General features: G+C 43.5%; 2 protein-coding genes across 2 annotated transcripts; one reads left to right on the top strand and one right to left on the bottom strand.

Annotated features, from left to right (window-relative positions):
- Window positions 1–226: 226 nt before the first annotated feature.
- Window positions 227–918, top strand: LOC119652579. Its single transcript, XM_038056795.1, has 2 exons — window positions 227–365; window positions 448–918. The coding sequence occupies exons 1-2, from the start codon at window positions 317–319 to the stop codon at window positions 846–848; spliced, it is 450 nt and encodes a 149-aa protein (XP_037912723.1). The 5' UTR covers window positions 227–316; the 3' UTR covers window positions 849–918.
- On the bottom strand, window positions 838–18,078 carry LOC119652578 (nucleolar protein 14 homolog). The gene is made up of 4 exons (XM_038056794.1): window positions 17,472–18,078; window positions 2,666–3,157; window positions 1,074–2,610; window positions 838–1,014 (listed from the first exon to the last, which is right to left on the bottom strand). Exons 1-4 carry the CDS (start codon window positions 17,929–17,931, stop codon window positions 909–911), a joined length of 2,595 nt encoding a protein of 864 aa, XP_037912722.1. The 5' UTR covers window positions 17,932–18,078; the 3' UTR covers window positions 838–908.
- Between the last annotated feature and the right edge of the window lie 257 nt (window positions 18,079–18,335).

The raw sequence follows: 18,335 nt of genomic DNA, 5'->3' as shown, positions 1-18,335 counted from the left end.
TGATTACCTCATGGGCATCGAGCTACTTTTAAATAGATATGGCATGAATTTAATTCTCACCTCCTTGATCTTATTTGCAACTATATGAAGACAATTAAACTTCTCAGGCGTTTCAAGCATGAAAATTCCCACATAAAAATGATCTAATTTATGATGCCACATAATCAAGTTATTATGAGTCGACAGAAGTAACATCTAAATTCAACTTAGTTTTATAAATCTGTCGCTACTTTCCAAACCAAGTAAGATGGTCGCTAAAATCGTATAATAAAACAATCCTAGAATGTCATTATACAGTTAATAATGTACAAACGAAATGTCGTTTAATCCCACACTTTCTCGGGGAATACTGAGAAGATCTGAAGGTATGAGCGCATATTTATTTATTTAATTGATTTGGTATTCACTCTTATTTTTTTTTCCTGAGTATTGTCTTTTAAATTTTAGGAAGAAGGCGCCATCCTTATGACTTCTTTTCGGAAAATCACAACATTCTATACAACGCTTTCAACAAGATACAACTTTTCACCGTCATCAAAAGGTTGCAGGCACTCCGAAATTGCCTTGCTGACGAGTTCTACTATCGAACCCTTCTGACCAAGTACTTGCGGTGGTGGAAACTTAGAACACAGTGCCATATTCAGCTTCGCAAAATTTGCACATCCGTGAAATATATCGATTTTTACGGCTTCAATTGCTTTTACAGCTACCTTCAAGAACACAAACTACAGGAAATTTTCGACTCAGATTTTCTGTACGCAATTTTCTCTTTACATTTTCAACGTCGTAAACTCCTCAGGAAGTTTTTAATTAAATGGAAAAATAATACAAAGAAAAAAATTTACTAAAATTTTAAATTTCAAGATAAAAATTTTAATATTTACAGAAACATGAGCTTAAAATAAATGTTAGAATTTAGTTTTCTTTTTACTCCTAGATAGTGCATTGAGCTCTCCTTGTTGTAGCGATGCTTCCGCGTAGATTCTACGCACCTTTTCTTTACGCTCCATATCGCTGCAAAAGAAAAGTAAATAAGACCGGACAAAGCTAAGGAAAGATCAAATTCGAAGTACCTTTGAATCTGCTTCTTGATCTTCATCTTTGCGATGAATTCATTATCCCTTCGAATTTCTCTAACAGCACCTTTAGTCTCGCGTTTAAGCTTATGGGACAAAATTGCACGCATCTCCTTCTCCTTGGATAGTTTCGGGCGACGTTTATCATCGTGGACGGCGACAATCTTAGGTTCCATCAGACGGAGAGCTTTTGGTTTTTTCTCCACCGCGACCAGACGGTGAAGCGGCCTTGCATTGACAGCGTTTATCGCTTGCTGAGCCTTTTCCAAGTTTCCGCGTATGAAATCTGGATATAATTCCAGATCAATCCGTTCAAGTAGATTCCCAAAAGGTTCCAGCATAAACCTCAAGCCAACGTTGTCCATCGCGTTCTCAATAAAATCGTTTAGCATTGCGAGAGAAGAATGTAAGGCTCGAACTTTGAAGCTGTCGTCAATATCTAGAGTAACTAAATCTGCGGCAAATAATTTAGGGTCGACACTTTCTTCGAACTTTTCGTTTAGCGCTAACAGACAATTCTGCGGTCCTCTCGATTGAAACGGTGGAACTATCTGGACAATTTCGATGGCACGTTTAGGTATAGCTAAATATATTATGCCTAACAGGTAATTAACGGCTGCCGGGAGGAACCGCTTTGAAAAGCTAGTATATTCCAACACAAGAGTAGCTATAAAAAGACCGATTGCCAAGTCCTTCCGATTCCTTACCCGAGCTCGAGAGAGCATATGACTAACAAATACGAACGATGGCGAAACGACTGGGTGTCGGAAGTCGGAAGTTGAGAACACGTTTGAGACTAACTTTAAGAACACTACAGTGTCCAATTGCGGGAACACTTTCGGGCTTTTCTTGTACTCTTCATACTTTTCTTTAATTACTTCTAAAATGCAAGCTGCTGATCTTTCAGGATTCATTTGGATCAAGTCATAGAAGTATGGCGACATTTTGTCGAATTTTTTAAAACTATCTGCAATATTGCTTTCTTTGGCGTCCGCGAAAATGTCGTTAAGAAGTTGCAGTAGGTATGTAAGCAGTTTCAACATCTTCTCTCTGTTCGCGGGATCCAGCTTAGGGTGGTGACATTTTATGATTCGTTCAACGATTCTTGCTTGGTCCGCAATCGACTGCTTCTCCAGTAGCACACTTAATTCTTCATAACTGCCAGGCATATCAAAAGTGAAAGGCAGCTGCTTTTCAGCTTTAGTACGCTTTGCTTCAGGCGCTTCGCCATTTTGTTCAGAGGTTTTTCTTTTCGGTTGTTTTTGTTCCTGTTCATTACGCTTTTGTTTGCTTTCTTTAGTCGATTCGACTTCATTATCTTCCTCTTCCACTTCTGATTCGGTCTCACTCACTTTTAGGTCCTCCAGACTATCATCATCTGATTCTTCTTCCTCCTCACCTTCATCTTCGACGTCGGACTCTTCATCATCGTCTCCACCAGCAGCTTCCAACTCTTGACTATCATCCTGATTTTCTAAAGTGTCATCACCAAGAGCTTCATCATTAGCGTCATCATCTTCTGCGTTAATGTCACCTAACAAAGTACAAATCAAGAACAATCGCCTAAATTAAACAAATCACGAGCTTACCATTGATGTCATAAGCCAATGTAGGTTCGTCTTCGTTCTCCGACTCAACGAGATATCCATCATCAAGTGCATCTGCGGATCGATGGGTGGGTTTTTCTTGAGCAACAGGATCGTCACCACGCATTCGAGCTAAGCGTTCCTGTTCTAATTTTTCAAGGCGTTCTTTCTCCTTCCGTTGAATTTCTTCTTCAGACGCTAGTTTATCAGCTACTTCGCCACGTGGTTCGAAGATCATTTCTCGAAGGACCCGATCGTAATCGTCTTGCGGGGGTTTGCTTTCAGATTCCCGTTTTGATAGTTTACCCATCATTGATATTAAACTTTTATAGTTTGAGTCTAAGCGTGATGTTAACTCATACACTTCATCCTTATCTTTGGCAATTTCTGCTTTTTTCCGTTTGGCTTCAGCAATCATTTCTTCAATTGCAGCCTTACGATCCGTCTTATCTTTCTCGTTGCCTCCGCCAAAATGAGCTGACTCAGTGAACTCAGCTGTAAGATAGATGAAAATTTATTGGTAAAAATATTCAGTTTTTGAGAGCCTTTTCCATACTCAAAACAAATCTTTTCGTACAAATGAATTCTCTCGTATCAACACCTCGCCTCCATTATCGCGAGAAGCCGTTCATTGTCCTCTATAGTCGGCTAACACTCGGAACCATAGAGTTTGGCAGGACGGGCGATAGTGCGGTAAATTTTAAATTTGAGACGAGAAAATAGTTCTATATTTAAACATCCCCCCCCCTGGCATAGTTATCACCTTAAAACCCAGGCTAGAATATTGTCTAGAGCAGTATATCAGTTAGCGTGGCCCTATTTAGCATTAATGTACAAAAGCGTAGGCTGGTCCCCATCAACAGCCGCGAATCAATCAAATAAACGAATAAATACATGTATAAAATCCTGTGTTCGGTGAGTTGGGGATTAAGAATACACTCAAAGCAGTCTCTGCTTTTCGCAAGAGGCGACTAAATTTGTAGGCTAGTAACCTGCAAATTTTGAAACTTTCCTGCTACTGAAACGTCAAGAACGCTTCGAATAGGGACGACTATGACCCTATCGAAAACGGAATATGATTTGCTTCTGGAATGTGCGCATGTTCCTCCACAACGGTAGCGAAGCTCATCAGAATGCTCGCTTCCTCCAAAACGAGCGAACATTCCAACAATGTAAGCAGGAGAGTCTGGGCCTAAGCGAAGTAAGATGGTGCGATTCTGGAGATTACTCCTTTCTGTCTTGCCACATTTATGACAATGTGCTTTTGTACTCTGGAAACTCGAGTGGTAGCAGGCACGAATCCGGTATTGGATTGTCTCTGACAACTACCGCAAGGCGCGCTCCCTTCACCTGGAAGTCGGTTTCTGACACACTTCTAACTACAACATTCTGGTCCTGGTTAAGGATCATCACAATTGTAAAATGCAATGCACCAACGGAGACTTCCGATATAATGGACTAGGCCGCTTTCTGCAAGCAATTACATGCAGTTCAGGAAAGGCTTCCTAAAGGAGACATTCTGCTCTGACACCACCTTGTTCGGCATATGATGGGGAAACACAGTCTTGGCGACCATAACGATAATTGTGGAGGGTTGTGTACATTTCTGCAACTTCTACCGCCTCGTCCTTGATGGCACAGTGTTCGAGCATAGAGCCCGCCATAAGATCCGATGGGTTTCAACCGACCGACACCGTACGAGCAATTAAATTGAAAAACTTTCTTGCTGATCAGGCGCCAAATGGACTTAATAAGCCACCTCCAAATATCGGTGAGCATTGGGCCGCCATCAAAAACGACATTTTCTCGGAAGCTACGTAGGTCGTCAGCCAAGTCCCGAAGGGGCGTCATAAAATCTGGCTGACTTCGGAATCGTAGAAGAGGATTGATGTACTGAAGGGGCTAAACGCTCTATTGATCTTGAATCCCGTGAAGTTCAGCAAAGTGTACGCCGTGACAAAAGAGAATTTGCTATTACGCTTGTGGGGGAAGCGGAAAATGCTACAAAACGCAATAACTTCAGAAATGTATACCAGATTACGAAAAAATTCTCAAGTGCTTACAAATCTTTCGATGGTTCTATGAAGGATGAGGTTAAAAGGACACCTTATTATGGCTCCGGTGAGGTTCCGCCCCCTGTGGACGAAATGGCTAGCCACCGTAACATGTGAATAGCGACTATTCCTCCAAGCAGAAGAGAAACCATTTCGGCCAGCAATGCATTCAAACGAAGTAAAGACGCTGAACTTTGCAGACTCTCCCCAGAGGTATTTATCGCTGGGCTTGCAGTTACGCAGATCTGCTGCATCCACTCGTACGGAAATCTTAGGAATCCGATAACTTTCCCACAGAGTGAAAGAAGGGGATGATCGTCAAGATCCCAAAGAAGGGGATCCGTTCTGCTTATGACAATTGGAGGGGCATCTGCGTGCCCCCTGGCGTCATAAAGATTATAGCTCCGGATCTTTCTTCTTCTTTTCATTGCACGTGCTCTTTACTGATTTCTCGATGTCGAGAAGGCTTCCCACAACGTGAGTAGAGAGTGTATATGGCGTGCTATATGCAGAAAATACATTCTGGAAAAAACTAACAGCCGTTATCAAAGCGAGATATGCAACCTGTCCGAGTTGAAACCTCAGAGGAATTTGAGATCGAAAGCGGAATCTACGAGGGATGCATCTTGCCACCGATATTATTTCTTCTTATTATCGGTGACGTTCATCATGCTGCCCTTTATGGCTGAGACTCCTTGTGTAAGCAGTGGTTTTGTGTTTATCAAAACTGGTATTATCGCTGTAATGTGTGTTGTTCCTACTTATTTCTTTCGAGAATTATGTTGTGCAGGATAATTTATTATGCTTCGTTTGCATGTTAGTAGTGGAATCTTGGTAGGGTGAAAAACCAACACAATTAAATTGATATTTGTATGGTCAGAGCGTTTATGAGGGGATGGATGTGCTGTGTGGTTTATGTTGCTGGTCAATAGTGAGGTGTGTAATGTGCATATATAATAAATAATGGTGTATAGTAATGTAAACCTTAAAGCAGTGAGAATATAACTGTTTTTACAGTTTAACTCCTGATTTCTTAATAAAGTCTATTAAATCCTCAATGTGATTCTTGCTTCCATTTCTAAGCAACATGTTTGCAGAGTTGAAAGCTTTACTCCGACTATAATTCTTTCTAAAAGCGGCAAGGATCTGACATGAGATGAATATGTGTCAACTGTCTCTGGAACTTCATAGGTGTGACATAAGTCATTGTTTAATTTACCAATTCTAAAGAGAAAAGACTTGGAGTATACATGACCCGAATAGAGTCTGTTGAGGGTCTTGGTAGTGGGAGCTGTTTGCGAATCAATGAATTCTGGTACTTTCACAGGCAGTGTGGGGAGGAAGCTAGCAAAAACTCTTCCTTTTCGTCTAGAGATTTCTTGGTACTCTAACAGCCAGTCCTCGTTGATCCTGTTTCGAAAGTGCCTTATTATATCATTCTCAGCAAGTGTGGTTGTTAAATGGGACCGACTATAGATGGCCTCTTTAGCCGTATAGTGCGCCATTCTATTTAGGTGGATTCCAGTTTTTGCCGTAACGCTAACGCTAACGATCTCCCATATGATTGAATGGTTGATCTTTTGGTTTTTGAGCAGTGAGCAGGCCTTTTGAGAGTTCGTTGTAATGACTACTTTCTCCTGAGCTCTATCTTTGCTCAGTAGTATAGCCATGATTATTAACATGAGTTCCGCAGAGAGGACCCTCATCGCTCTCATTCTTTAGCATACGGGGAGATGCTGAGACCACAGCTCAACTCGTGGTTTCTTTTGTTGTTGCTGCATCGGTGGCATAAACCGCAAAACCATTTCTTCCGGACCAGTTTAGTTTGTTTTGCACTTTTTCCATCCATTCTTGCACCGCATTCATTAAGGAAAATGTTGACTCGGTCCTGTACAAATCGACACCCTGGTTATCTTTATCTGCTACTAGTGACAGAAAGTCATCAGCATATTGGTAGATATGTACAAATTCATGTGTTTTCTTATGGAGAGTGGTTGTCTTTAAATTGAAGAGTGTTGGGCTCAGAAGGCTTCCCTGGGATAAGCCATTTCTAGTTGTTTCAAACCATTCGTCCAGCCTCAGGTGCCTAACTTCAAGAAACCCCAACACCCACGTGTAGATGTCAGCTGGGATTTTATTCGTTCTCATAATATTGGCCAAAGTTGTGAAGTCAACTCTCTCATAAGCCTTGCTGATGTCCAATGTAGCAGCCTTCACTATTTTCCCTTAACTCTGAGCGATTGTCACCTGAAGCAGAAACTCATTTATGCATGAAGTGGTCGATCTACCTTTTCTGTAGGCATAGCAGTGTTCCGAGAGAGTACCTACAGTTTCCATAAACAATGTGAGCCTCGCCTTTACCATGGCATTTAAAATTTTTGCAAACGCGTTAATTAGAGAAATAAGTCTGTAGTCTACTATGTTCGCGGGATCTTTGTCTTTTTTGGGAACAATTTTTATTTTCTTCCATTCGAGAGATGGTTGAGGTTTTTCCAAATTTTATTCAATTGAATTGAGGAGGTGAATCCTATTGCTGTCATTTAACCATTTCACATAGCTGTACAGTAAGAGGCGTAGGGCTCGGGATAAACCAACAACAAAGCTAGGATTCATAGTCTGACTCGTCATCACAATCTTCCTATTTGCAATGATGGTCAGAAGACCGAGGGCGTTGAACAGTTCATATATTTAGGAAACGTTGTTTCCCCCGACGGCGTCACTGAACTTAATGTTTCCCAACGCAAAATCAGCTTTCAGTGTTCTGGTCAAAATTTGGAAATGTAACTACCTCGATGCTAACATTAAGTTGAGGTTGTTCCGCGCCAGGATTCTCCCTGTGCTATTATATGGGAGTAATACACGGGCAGTGGCCATTATTGCTTTTCAAAAGCTCCAAACTTTCACCAATTCTGGCGTAACATAGTAAGTAAGTTTGACCTTGTTCTCACCCACTTCTTTCTCCTACTCTCTTAGCGAACATTCCTTATCCTGCTTAAATTAAACTCAAGACCTCGGAGTCAGTTTCGACAATAAGCTTCGCTTTGCCACCCATTGCCTCGAAGTCAGCAATCGAGCAGCAAAATTGTCAGGCTTTATACTTTGCTCCTCCTCTGATTTTGATCTAACCCTCCTTAGTTCTCTTCGACTGCCTTGGGGAGGAATACCCTCGAGCACTGCTCCGTAATCTGGTCACCCTCTCGTAACTGTTCCCTTTTCTTTAAGAAAAGCTTCCCTTGTGTGGACTACCCCTCCCGCCACCGTTTTCTGAGCCTCCCCTTCCTACAACAGCGTTGATCCTATCTGGATATATTTTTTAAATTTTCCTCGCGTCTGATGAACTGCTCCTGTCGTCCTGCGTCTTATAACACACATAACCCAGACATTTTCAACGTGCCCTTCGCAGAGCTCGAAGTTTACTTTCATTCCCCGATTCCTAGGCTTTGCCGAAATTATAACGCAAAAGAGCTTAGTCCTTTTAACTTCTCCACTTCAAGTAGTTTTAAACATAGAATAAGATTTTTGCCTTCTCCTTCTCCTGAGGACAATAAGTAATTGGAATTTGCTATGTTTGTTGTCCGTTAAATTAAATAAATAAATAAATAAGTAATGAAGAATTTGATCAGCTTACGAGCTGAAAGCGAAAGTGGCAAAGACAAACCTCTTCGGAAAATCATGGGGGAATTGGAGAATATTTCCAGGAACCAACAGCAATGGCGCGTAGGTGGAGTTTAGCACGTTGTGCGTTTAAGGCAAGCATATATACAACGGCCTAGGAGTTAGGTGTTCCAGATCGAATGCCAAATACATAAGCTAATAATGGAATATACTCTGAAGAGCCTTCAACCATAGCCACCAGGTTGAAAACCAAATAGATTGGTGGATCCTTCCTTATGGCAACACTCACAGTAAAGCGAGAGCACCAAACACTTCTTTTAAATTCAATTCAATAAAATCTCGCAAATGGTGCGTTTGTATCAAAAGAAAGACGTTCCGAATAAATGGGTAAGGATCTAACTCTACGATGTGCCAAAGACGATTTTTTTGAGAAAAATTTCTCGGTAACTCTTGCTTGAGATACATGTAACGGCTAATGCAGTCAAGAGAATAGTTGGCAGTATTGACCCCCCGGAGAATCTAAAATTGTTATGTCATAAGATTTAATTTAAAAAAACTAAAGTTTGCTTATTTTCTATATGCGAAATAAAGTGGCCATTTATGCAGAAAGTGCATTAAGTGTCCTCCAATTTGCAGAAGCGATTTATCTTCGTTTATAGTCGGGAAATTCCAATTTACAATTTTACTTTTTGATGCTGATGTCCGCACGGTATCACTGCAAACACAATAAGTAGCAGATGGTCCCGAGAATTCCCCGAGGAACCTATAAACCATTACATTTCTTCTGGAGTCATTTGTTACAAATCTGTCGCAATTAACTGCATAATGACAAATACGTGCATGTATGGTCCCGGCCCTTCCGCAAGTCGGGTCCTTTAAATATGTGCGCCCCGAGCCAAAGTGAACCTACTCAGATATTAATAGAATTAAAATGCGAGAGTGCACGACAAACCCTTTCATTTGAATGCCACATAACAGTAAAGGAGCCCACGGATGCACCGATTGCGTTGCAGTCGGGTTATCAGAATGCAGTCAAGTGGAACAAGATCAGACGTTTCTTGAAAACGCATTCAAATCAAATGACCCGGTGAAATGCCGGCAATAATTTATCGAATTAATTTGAATTGCTTTTAAAAATTGGCGGCATCTGAATTTTTATAAATTTTCGTTCCTATTACACTTTGGATTGAGAAACAGTTTGATATGGCAATTCAGGTCTCCAGCCTTTTTAATATTTCCCTTTGACTTCCGGGGAATTTACATAATAATAAAATGCTAAGCAAATTTGGCGACTTCACAGGTAGTGTCTTTTTAAGATTTGAGACAGAAGAAATGTCTTTAGTGGATTTTCCCCCATGGTTGAGGCACTCGGGTTTCGAGTTTTCTTTTTCAGCGGGCAGAATTGAGTCGGTATTTTGCGGTTCAAATGAGTTGGACCAAAGACACCCGAAACTTTTATGAACGGCATGAAAGGGACTGATTTGTCAAAAAGGACTCCCACCTTCCCAAACCTATTTAGCACAGAGACGTGTAGGCGGTTACCGATGGGGCACTTCAATAGAGCTGCACTTAAGCCCGTGGTTGATTTCGGTCAACCTGAATGGTCATTTTGTCATCCCACAACTCCATTGGTCATTACAAAGCTTATAAAAATCAGTTCACTCTGCCACTTATCTCATTTCTCTCATTATCACTGGAAGGTAGAAGGGTATAGAGCCTCCTGCTGATATCTGCCATGCGGTTATCTAAGACTTCCTATTCCATAAAATTGGTCCTCCAGGTTGGGGGTTGGGTAGGGCTGACAATCCTACATGGAAAACAACTTGTTACGAAACCACAACAGGAGCCTCGGACTGGACAGATAACACAATGACGAACCCGGCAACGACAAAGAAATAACGATTTGCGCATTTACTCATGGAACGTGCGTTCCCTGTACAGACATGAAGCTGCCACGCAGCTAGCCCAATATAGAGCTGATGTAACAGCGTTACAGGAGATGCGTTGGACAGGGACCGGTTTCCTGGAGAAGCGTCGCTACACCATATATTATAGCGGCCATCCAGTAAACCATGTGCTCGGAGTAGGTTTCTTAGTCAGCCAAAAAATAAAACCGGCTGTTATCGGCTTTGAAAATATAAGCGAAAGGCTATGCACTCTGCGTTTGCGAGGCAAGTTTAGAAATATAAACCACATTAAGGTTCACGCCCCTACAGAGGAGACTGTAGAGTCGGAGAAGGATACCTTCTAGGAGACAGTAGAACGAACCCTCTAAGCCTGTCCCAGATATGATATCCAAATCATACTTGGGGATTTTAACAGCCAAGTAGGGAAGGAGCCCGTATTCAGACGATACGTTGGCTCCCATAGCTTACATCAAAATGCAAATGAAAACGGGCTGCGGATTATTCAATTAGCAGTGTCACAAGAAATGGTTGTTGGAAGTACCTGGTTCGCGCGGAAAGCCGTCCATAAACAAAAGTGGGCCTCTCCAAACAAGACCACTTTCAAATAAATTGACCACGTGTTGATCGAACGCCGCCACCTCTCAGCCTTGATGAATGTCACAACATATAAGGAGGCCCATATAGACTCGGATCACTATCTCGTTGGCATGATGTTCACAATCACCTGAACAACGTTATCATAAATACGGCCACAAACATACTTGACCCCAGTCGCAAAAAGAGTCTGAACGGCTAGTTTGACGATGAAAGTAAGCTAGTAACGGAACGGAAGAATGCATACCGAGTAATGCTGCATTCTCAAAAAACGCAGGCACGCGCAGAAACTTATCACGAACTCCGGCGAGCGGAGAAGCGACTTCACAGACGGAAAAAGGAAGGCTGGAAGAACCAACAGGTCTGTGAACTCGAAAAATATAAAGGAGCAACCGCACCAGGTGCGGCCTTACACACCTTGATGTTCATCCTGCCGAGACAAAGAGGGAAATCTGATTTCCGACAGAATAGGCATATTAGAGCGATGAGCTACTGAACAACCAAACATAGGCGAGTTAGAGGTCCCGCCAACTGAAGAAGACGGAAAAATACTGCCACCACCAAATATAGAAGAAACAGTCCGTGCAATTCATCGGCTTAAAAATCATAAGTCGCCAGGAGCCGATGGAATTACAGCCGAATTGGTTAAATATGGAGCCCAAGTAGTTCATCAACTGGTGCGCAAGGTGTGGGACAGCGAATCAATGCCTGACGACCGGCAAAGAGGCATTATCTGTCTCGTACATAAAAAGGGAGATCGCACACAGTGCAGCAATTATAGAGGTATCACGTTGTTGAGTACAATCTATAAGATATTCTCCGTAATCTTGCTGGCCCATACCAAAGAGGCTTCAATCCAGGCAAATCAGCAACAGAACAGCAAGCGATGGAAAAATTGTTGGAATATGGACATTAGTTGCACCATCTCTTCATTGACTTTAAAGCCACCTAGCATAGCTTTTCGGGTAAAACTGTACACGGCCATGAGAGAATTCGATATCCCGACGAAATTGATAAGACTGAGCAGGCTGATCCGACCAATGTCCGAGGTCAGATAAAAGCAACATTCGACATCAACAACGGTCCACGTTAAGGGGTTGCCCTATCATTCGTCCTCTTTAACCTGGCCCTCGAGAAAGTGATCCGTGATATTGAGGTAAATGTAAGAGGTACGATCCTCTTTAAGTCCACACAACTACTGACCTATGCTGACGATATCGACATCATGGGAAGAACGAACCGAGACGTACAAACTGCCTTCATCCAGATCGAGCAGACGGCACAAGGTCTTGGGCTGCACATCAATGAAGGCAAGGCAAAGTATATGATGGCAACATCAGCACCAAAAACCAACCAACCAACAACATCAAACCGCACTAGTCAAACGGGAAAATAAAGATAGGAGAATACAACTTTGAGACCGTTGATAATTTCTCCTATCTAGAGTCGAAAATCACAATCGATAACAGCTACGATGATGAAATCCCCGCACGGCTGTTGGCAGCTAACAGAGCCTATTTCAGCTTACAAAAACTGGCTGACGACTCTAATCCATCCGGCTACAATACTGAGCAGTGCGAACAGCTTAGGAGGAAACTCCTCCTAGCTGTAAGGACTACGTCCCCGCAAGGCATTAAGCTTTGCTTTGAGTCGGTAGGTGTATACCGTAAAATGTTACGGCTGAACTTTGCCGACAAAGACACGAACGAGTGGCTCAAGCAGTACTGCTCCTCCCTTAACGATGTGTGGGAGGGTGCGCGACTAACCTTGAAAAGGGTCTCTGAACTTCGATCAAAAAGTGCTTTCTCTGGCTTCCAGAAGAAGAGCGTTGGTGTTGGTGTTCTGGAACAACTTGGTGTACAGAACAACCTTAACACTTCCACCCGGTTGCTGCTAGGCAGCAAAACAGGAGAGAGAGCCGATAGGCCGGGCACTTTTCTCACTATCGGCGTTCTTCTTCTTCTTAACATCGGGTTCGGGAAAAATCAGGCTGCCGGCTCTACTATGGGCTGGGGACCGTCACGTTACAAGTGTCGGCTCCTAAAACCATTGAAGGCGACATGCAGCCCCCGGCATCTACATCTGAAACGTAGATGAGGGGCCACATTTCCCAAGTAAATAAGCAGCATTGTAAAGCGGCGACTGCATTTATCAGTCTTCGGATCAGTAGCTGCAAGACATTTATATACCTCATACAAGAACCGTGGGTTGTTGGTGGGGCAGTCAGGGGCCTAAACTTCCAACATGCTGACCTATTGTATGCCAATGGAAGCTATCGACCCCGCACCTGCATGGTAGTCTCCAAAGACTTCCAGGCTAACCTGGTTAACGACCTATGTGATGGCGACACCACATCGGCTAAGCTAACCATAAAAAGTCAACAGGAAGACGCACGACGCAGAAGACGTTCCCAGTGGAACATTCATCAGAGCTATCCAATACGCCAAAAGTAGAGGCATGGGGGTAATAGCAGGATGTGATGTCAATGCTCACCACATATGCTGGGAAGTTCAAACATCCGATTTGCAGATCCTAAATGTGGGTAATGAACCCACTTTTTTCGACGTAGTCAGGCGAGAGGTCATCGACATCACGGTGGCATCTCCTGACATCGCGGCTCTAATCGGAGAGTGGAGAGTATCAAACGATAGCACACTCTCCGATCACAGACGCATTGATTTCTTTATGGGCATGGATCCACCTCCACCCACTCCATTTCGGAATCCGAGGAGGACAGATTGGGTGATGTATCAAATAGAATTGAACGCCCGAGTCACGATCCCTGGGAAGCGCATAAAATCCATTGCTGGAATTGAGAAGACAACCCAGGTGATCACAACTAGCATGAGAGAAACTTTCGAAGAAAGCTGTCCACTCAAGATGCCAAAGAAGGATAAAACACCATGGTGGAACTCGGATTTGGCAAAACAGAGGAGAACGACAAATGCTCCTTAATCGTGCTCTGAAGGGTGAATCAAGCACTAGAATCGCTATAAAGAGGTACAGATGGCTCTAAAGAAGAGCATAGGATCGGCTAAACGATCATCTTGGAGACGCTTTTGCGAAGAGACTAACTCTCTTGAGGCAACCTCAAAGCTGAAGCAGATTCTGGTCAAAGAACGTAGCCTGAGTTATTTACGTTTACAGAATGGGAAGTACAGAGAAAGTGATGAAGAAACGGCAAATCATTTGCTTGAAGTACACTTTCCAGGCAGCATCCAAAATCTAATCTCGGGGCCAACAGGTGCATACAGGCCTCAACCGAGAGACTGGAATCTGGCATGCAAAATAGTATCACTGGAGCGAGTGGAATGGGCATTTAACTCGTTCCATAGATACAAGTTTGCAGGTCCGGATGGCATCATCCTTGCGCTAGTAATAGAAGGAATGGATGCCCTGGGTCTACACATTCGGAATATATATCGCGCATGCCTAGCACACGCTTATATTCCAATTAAATGGCGAGATGTGAAGGTGTTGTTCATTCCCAAGCCAGGAAAAATTGCGAACTCTTGGCCGCGTTCGAGAGAAGAATCCTCCGAAGAATTTTTGGCCCCCTACATGAGGATGAACGATTCCGTAACCTACACAATGACGAAACCTATGAGCGATACCATGACCGTCCGGTTGTGGATAAAATCCGGCTCAATAGGTTACGGTGGGCGGGTCACTTAATCCGTATGGATGAGGATGATCCTACCCGGAAAGTCTATAAGGGCAATATCTATGGTAGAAAAAGAAGACGAAGCAGACCCTGCCTAAGATGGAGCGATGGCGTAGGTCAGGACGCAAGACAGCTTTTAGGGATATCGAATTGGTTGGCCTCAGCGCAAAACCGGGATGTCTGCAGTTCCTTATTAAGGCAGGCCTAGACCGGATACCGGTTGTTGCGCCATTGATGACGATGAAGAACGTCAGGTGGGGCAGCTATACGCTACCGACGGCGGAAATCCAGCTGGCACGAACAGTCAAGTACTTAGGAGTACATTTCGACTCCAAGTTAACGTGGAAGCATCATATCCAGGAACAATATCAGAAATCCTGCAGATTGCTCCGGTGCTGTAGGAATGCGATAGGTAAGACCTGGGGACTTTCACCTAAACGGATGTACTGGATGTATACATCCATAATAAAACCCATTTTGATGTATGCATGCATCGTCTGGTGGCCAAGACTGAACTATGCTAACCGCAGGAAGCTGCTAACGCAGATTCAGAGTCTTGGTTGCCTAAGCATTACTGGAGCAATGAGTACTACGCCGACTGCGGCATTTGAAGCTATCCTAAATTTACCCCCCATTCACTTAGAGGTGAAACGGAAAGCGGCCAACGACGCATATAGGCTCGATACCATTAGGGCGTGGAAAGGCAGCCAATCAAACAGTCATGCGTCTATCTGGAATTTCCTTGAAAAACATCCGGTAGCCCTGTTGCCGACCGATCATATGGTTTCCAGAATCGTCTTTGAAAAGACATACACTGCCGTAATCACCGAAAGAGAAGAATGGTCGACAAGTGGCCATGAGTCTTTTCAGATTACAGACCTAATAATCTTCACCGACGGGTCAGTCACGGAGGATGGATCGGGTGCAGGCGTGTTCTCATAGAATCCGATTATAGAACTAGCCCGACCCCTCGGAAAAATGACGACCATATTCCAGGCGGAGATATATGCCATTTCAGCAGAAGAATGTCTGCGACAAAAATGGAGGGGTCGCACCATTCGACTCTATTCCGACAGTCGGGCGGCATTATCAGCACTAAATGGCAACAACATATCAAGCCAGTTGGTGTGGAGTTGTCATCAGGTGCTGCGGAAACTTGGCCGACTGAACGAAACATTCCTGATGTGGGTGCCGCGGCACTCTAACATCGCTCGTAATGAGGAGGTTGATAGACTGGCTCGCCGAGGGTCTGGATCCACAATGGTGGGGCCAGAACCAGCTCTCATCCACTATCAAGTCTACTCTGAAGGGTGAAATTGCAAGGATTCACGCAACCGAGTGGAGAAATTTGGACTCTTGCCGGCAGGCAAAAATCCATTTGAAGGAGCCTAGGGCCACTAGAGCGGCATTTTTGTTGTCCCTTAAGAAGTGGGACATGAAAAGCCTAGTAGGGCTTCTGACGGGACACTGCCCCTTAAACTACCATATGGAAAAGATTGGGGTAGTGGTTTCGGCTATGTGCAGCCAATGTGTGGAGGAGACGGCCCTGCACTTTTTATGCAGCTGCCCGGCATCCTCAGATCTCAGACGAAGACACCATGGCAAGGTTTTCTTCAATGAAGAATTTGCACACTCTCTGCCTCTGGAGAATGTTCTAAGATTCGCTAAAGCCTGCGAACACCGTAGGGAAGCCATTGAATAGGTAACTTACGGGGATAGTACAATGGGTCTAACAATGGCCTGAGTGCTCGGAGCTACGGCTCCCCCAGTTAACTGAATGAGTGTGAATAAAATCCGGCTCGATAGATTACGGTGGGCGGATCACTTAATCCGTATAGATGAGGATGATCCAGTCCGAAAAGTCTATAAAGGCAATGTCTATGATAAAAAAAGAAGACGAGGCAGACCCTGCCTGAGATGGAGTGATGGCGTAGGTCGGGACCCCAGACAGCTTTTAGGGATATCGAATTGGTGGACCTCGGGGCAAAACCGATATGTCTGGAGTTCCTTATTAAGGCAGGCCTAGACCGGATACCGATTATTGCGCCATTGATGATGATGATGATTCCTTAAAATCACATTCCGTCCTTCCATTCTACCCATGGAGCTGTTCATAAGCATCGTGTCACGGGACAGGATCACTTCTTAATTGCGGTTCACTATGGTTCCCTTATCTTATTATTTCTCGAACACCTTTTCGACGTAAAATCAAGTTTCCTATTTCTGCATGGACTTCACAGCATTTGCAGGTATTAAGGGTGTTTGCGACAGTTTCTAGTATTATTCGGTGAGCAATGAATCTGGGGCAATAACATGTGTCGTGCTCCACATTCTCAATCATGCTAACGCAACTCCACCATGTTATTTTTAAAGCATTCTGGTCCCAAGCCAAGTTAAAGGAGAGTATTTGAGGTAACGTACTTCGTACTGTTCTCAGTGAAGCAAAAACAAAGTGCTGAGATCAGGGAAATAAAGAAATAAAGTATAATTTAAGTTACTTCACTACGCTAAGCCCTAATTTCTCTTGGTGCCAGGTCCGCGACAGGCCGACCAAAAACACGCACTCAATGTCGTTAAAAACAAGTCGGAAACCGGAAGCTCAGCGCTTCATGTATGAAAGGTTTTATTGATCCTTCGTGTAATAATATTCGGATACACGATGGTTTCATTTAGACATAGCTCCTAGCATATTTCCGTTGCACATATCCGATTTTCAATTCGATGTGGTGCTGTCATTTGATCTCTTAGGGAGTACCAATTTCCGACAAAAAAAAGGCAACTTTGGCCTTCTGCAATTCCTTCACTCTCCCGTTTTGCAACTAGCTTCAAAATTAATGATTTGAAAAGTGCTACTCGAGACCTTTCATCTTTCATGGCATCAACCTCCGTTCCCCTCGCCTTCCCACGAAATTTTTTCCTTTTCTAAGGCTACAGAAGTAAGGTAAGATCATAGGGAACTCCCCATCCATACTTACCATCCAAGGCTTCATCCTCCGATCCATCACTATCAGGCTCTCGAAACTGTTCAATCTCTTCCAACGTCTGACCACGGTGGGTCAACATCTCGTCGTCATTCAAATTGTAAATATTCCTTTTCTTCTCCTTGTACTGTGTCATCTTCTCAGCTGCAAAGCGCGCCATCGCCAGATCGTCATTCTCGTCCTGACCGCCTCGCCCGATTCGATTATCCTTGAACTTGTTGGTCTTGTGCTTCTCCAAATACTCGCGTCCTAGCGTGGCTTTCCGCTTGTTCTGTGCTTTCGCTCGCGACACCCCCGGCAACCCCCGATCGTGCTTGTTTTTTCGACCAAGGATCTTGAATTTCTCCTTGTTCAGGTGAACTTCAAATGGATTCAGTTGCTTCGGTTTAACCGTCGACTTTTTCGAATTGAATGCGTCGGCGCTTTGGCGCTTGTTTTTCTTATTTTTCGCCATGATGATGGGTTCAGTTGATGTGGAGGAGAGTGAGCGTAATTGGGGGCAAAGGTACCTCACTAAAACCGCATTAGATCGAATTTCTAGAACGAAATTATCCCGACTCCGGCGAGTGGATCTAACAAAACACCCGGCCCGCGTATCTGTCAAAACACACGTGTGATGCCAATTGTCAATGAGACAGCTGCTTGACAGTTAAACATCAGCGTTGCCAGTAAAATGATTTCTCATTTCGAAGATTAGTGATTCGAAAATATTTATTCTCACGTTTTATACCTAACTAGGACATTACTAATTAAAACATATATTAAATAGAGGAAACATACTTGAATTACCGATGCCAAAACTATTTTTTTCTCCAAACATTTAATGTTTTGGGAATTGTCAAACATGTCAAACACCAC

This window comes from Hermetia illucens, chromosome 3, assembly GCF_905115235.1.
Source record: "Hermetia illucens chromosome 3, iHerIll2.2.curated.20191125, whole genome shotgun sequence".
NCBI lineage: Eukaryota > Metazoa > Arthropoda > Insecta > Diptera > Stratiomyidae > Hermetia > Hermetia illucens.
This window is presented reverse-complemented; position numbering and strand designations above follow the sequence as displayed.

Coding starts and splice junctions, on each gene's coding strand:
- LOC119652579 (XM_038056795.1), top strand. CDS start 317: ATGTCGTTTAATCCCACACTTTCTCGGGGAATACTGAGAAGATCTGAA. Junction 366..447: donor AATACTGAGAAGATCTGAAG/GTATGAGCGCAT, acceptor TTTAAATTTTAG/GAAGAAGGCGCCATCCTTAT.
- LOC119652578 (XM_038056794.1), bottom strand. CDS start 17,931: ATGGCGAAAAATAAGAAAAACAAGCGCCAAAGCGCCGACGCATTCAAT. Junction 3,158..17,471: donor GGAGGATGAAGCCTTGGATG/GTAAGTATGGAT, acceptor TCTATCTTACAG/CTGAGTTCACTGAGTCAGCT. Junction 1,015..1,073: donor ATCAAGAAGCAGATTCAAAG/GTACTTCGAATT, acceptor TTTCTTTTGCAG/CGATATGGAGCGTAAAGAAA.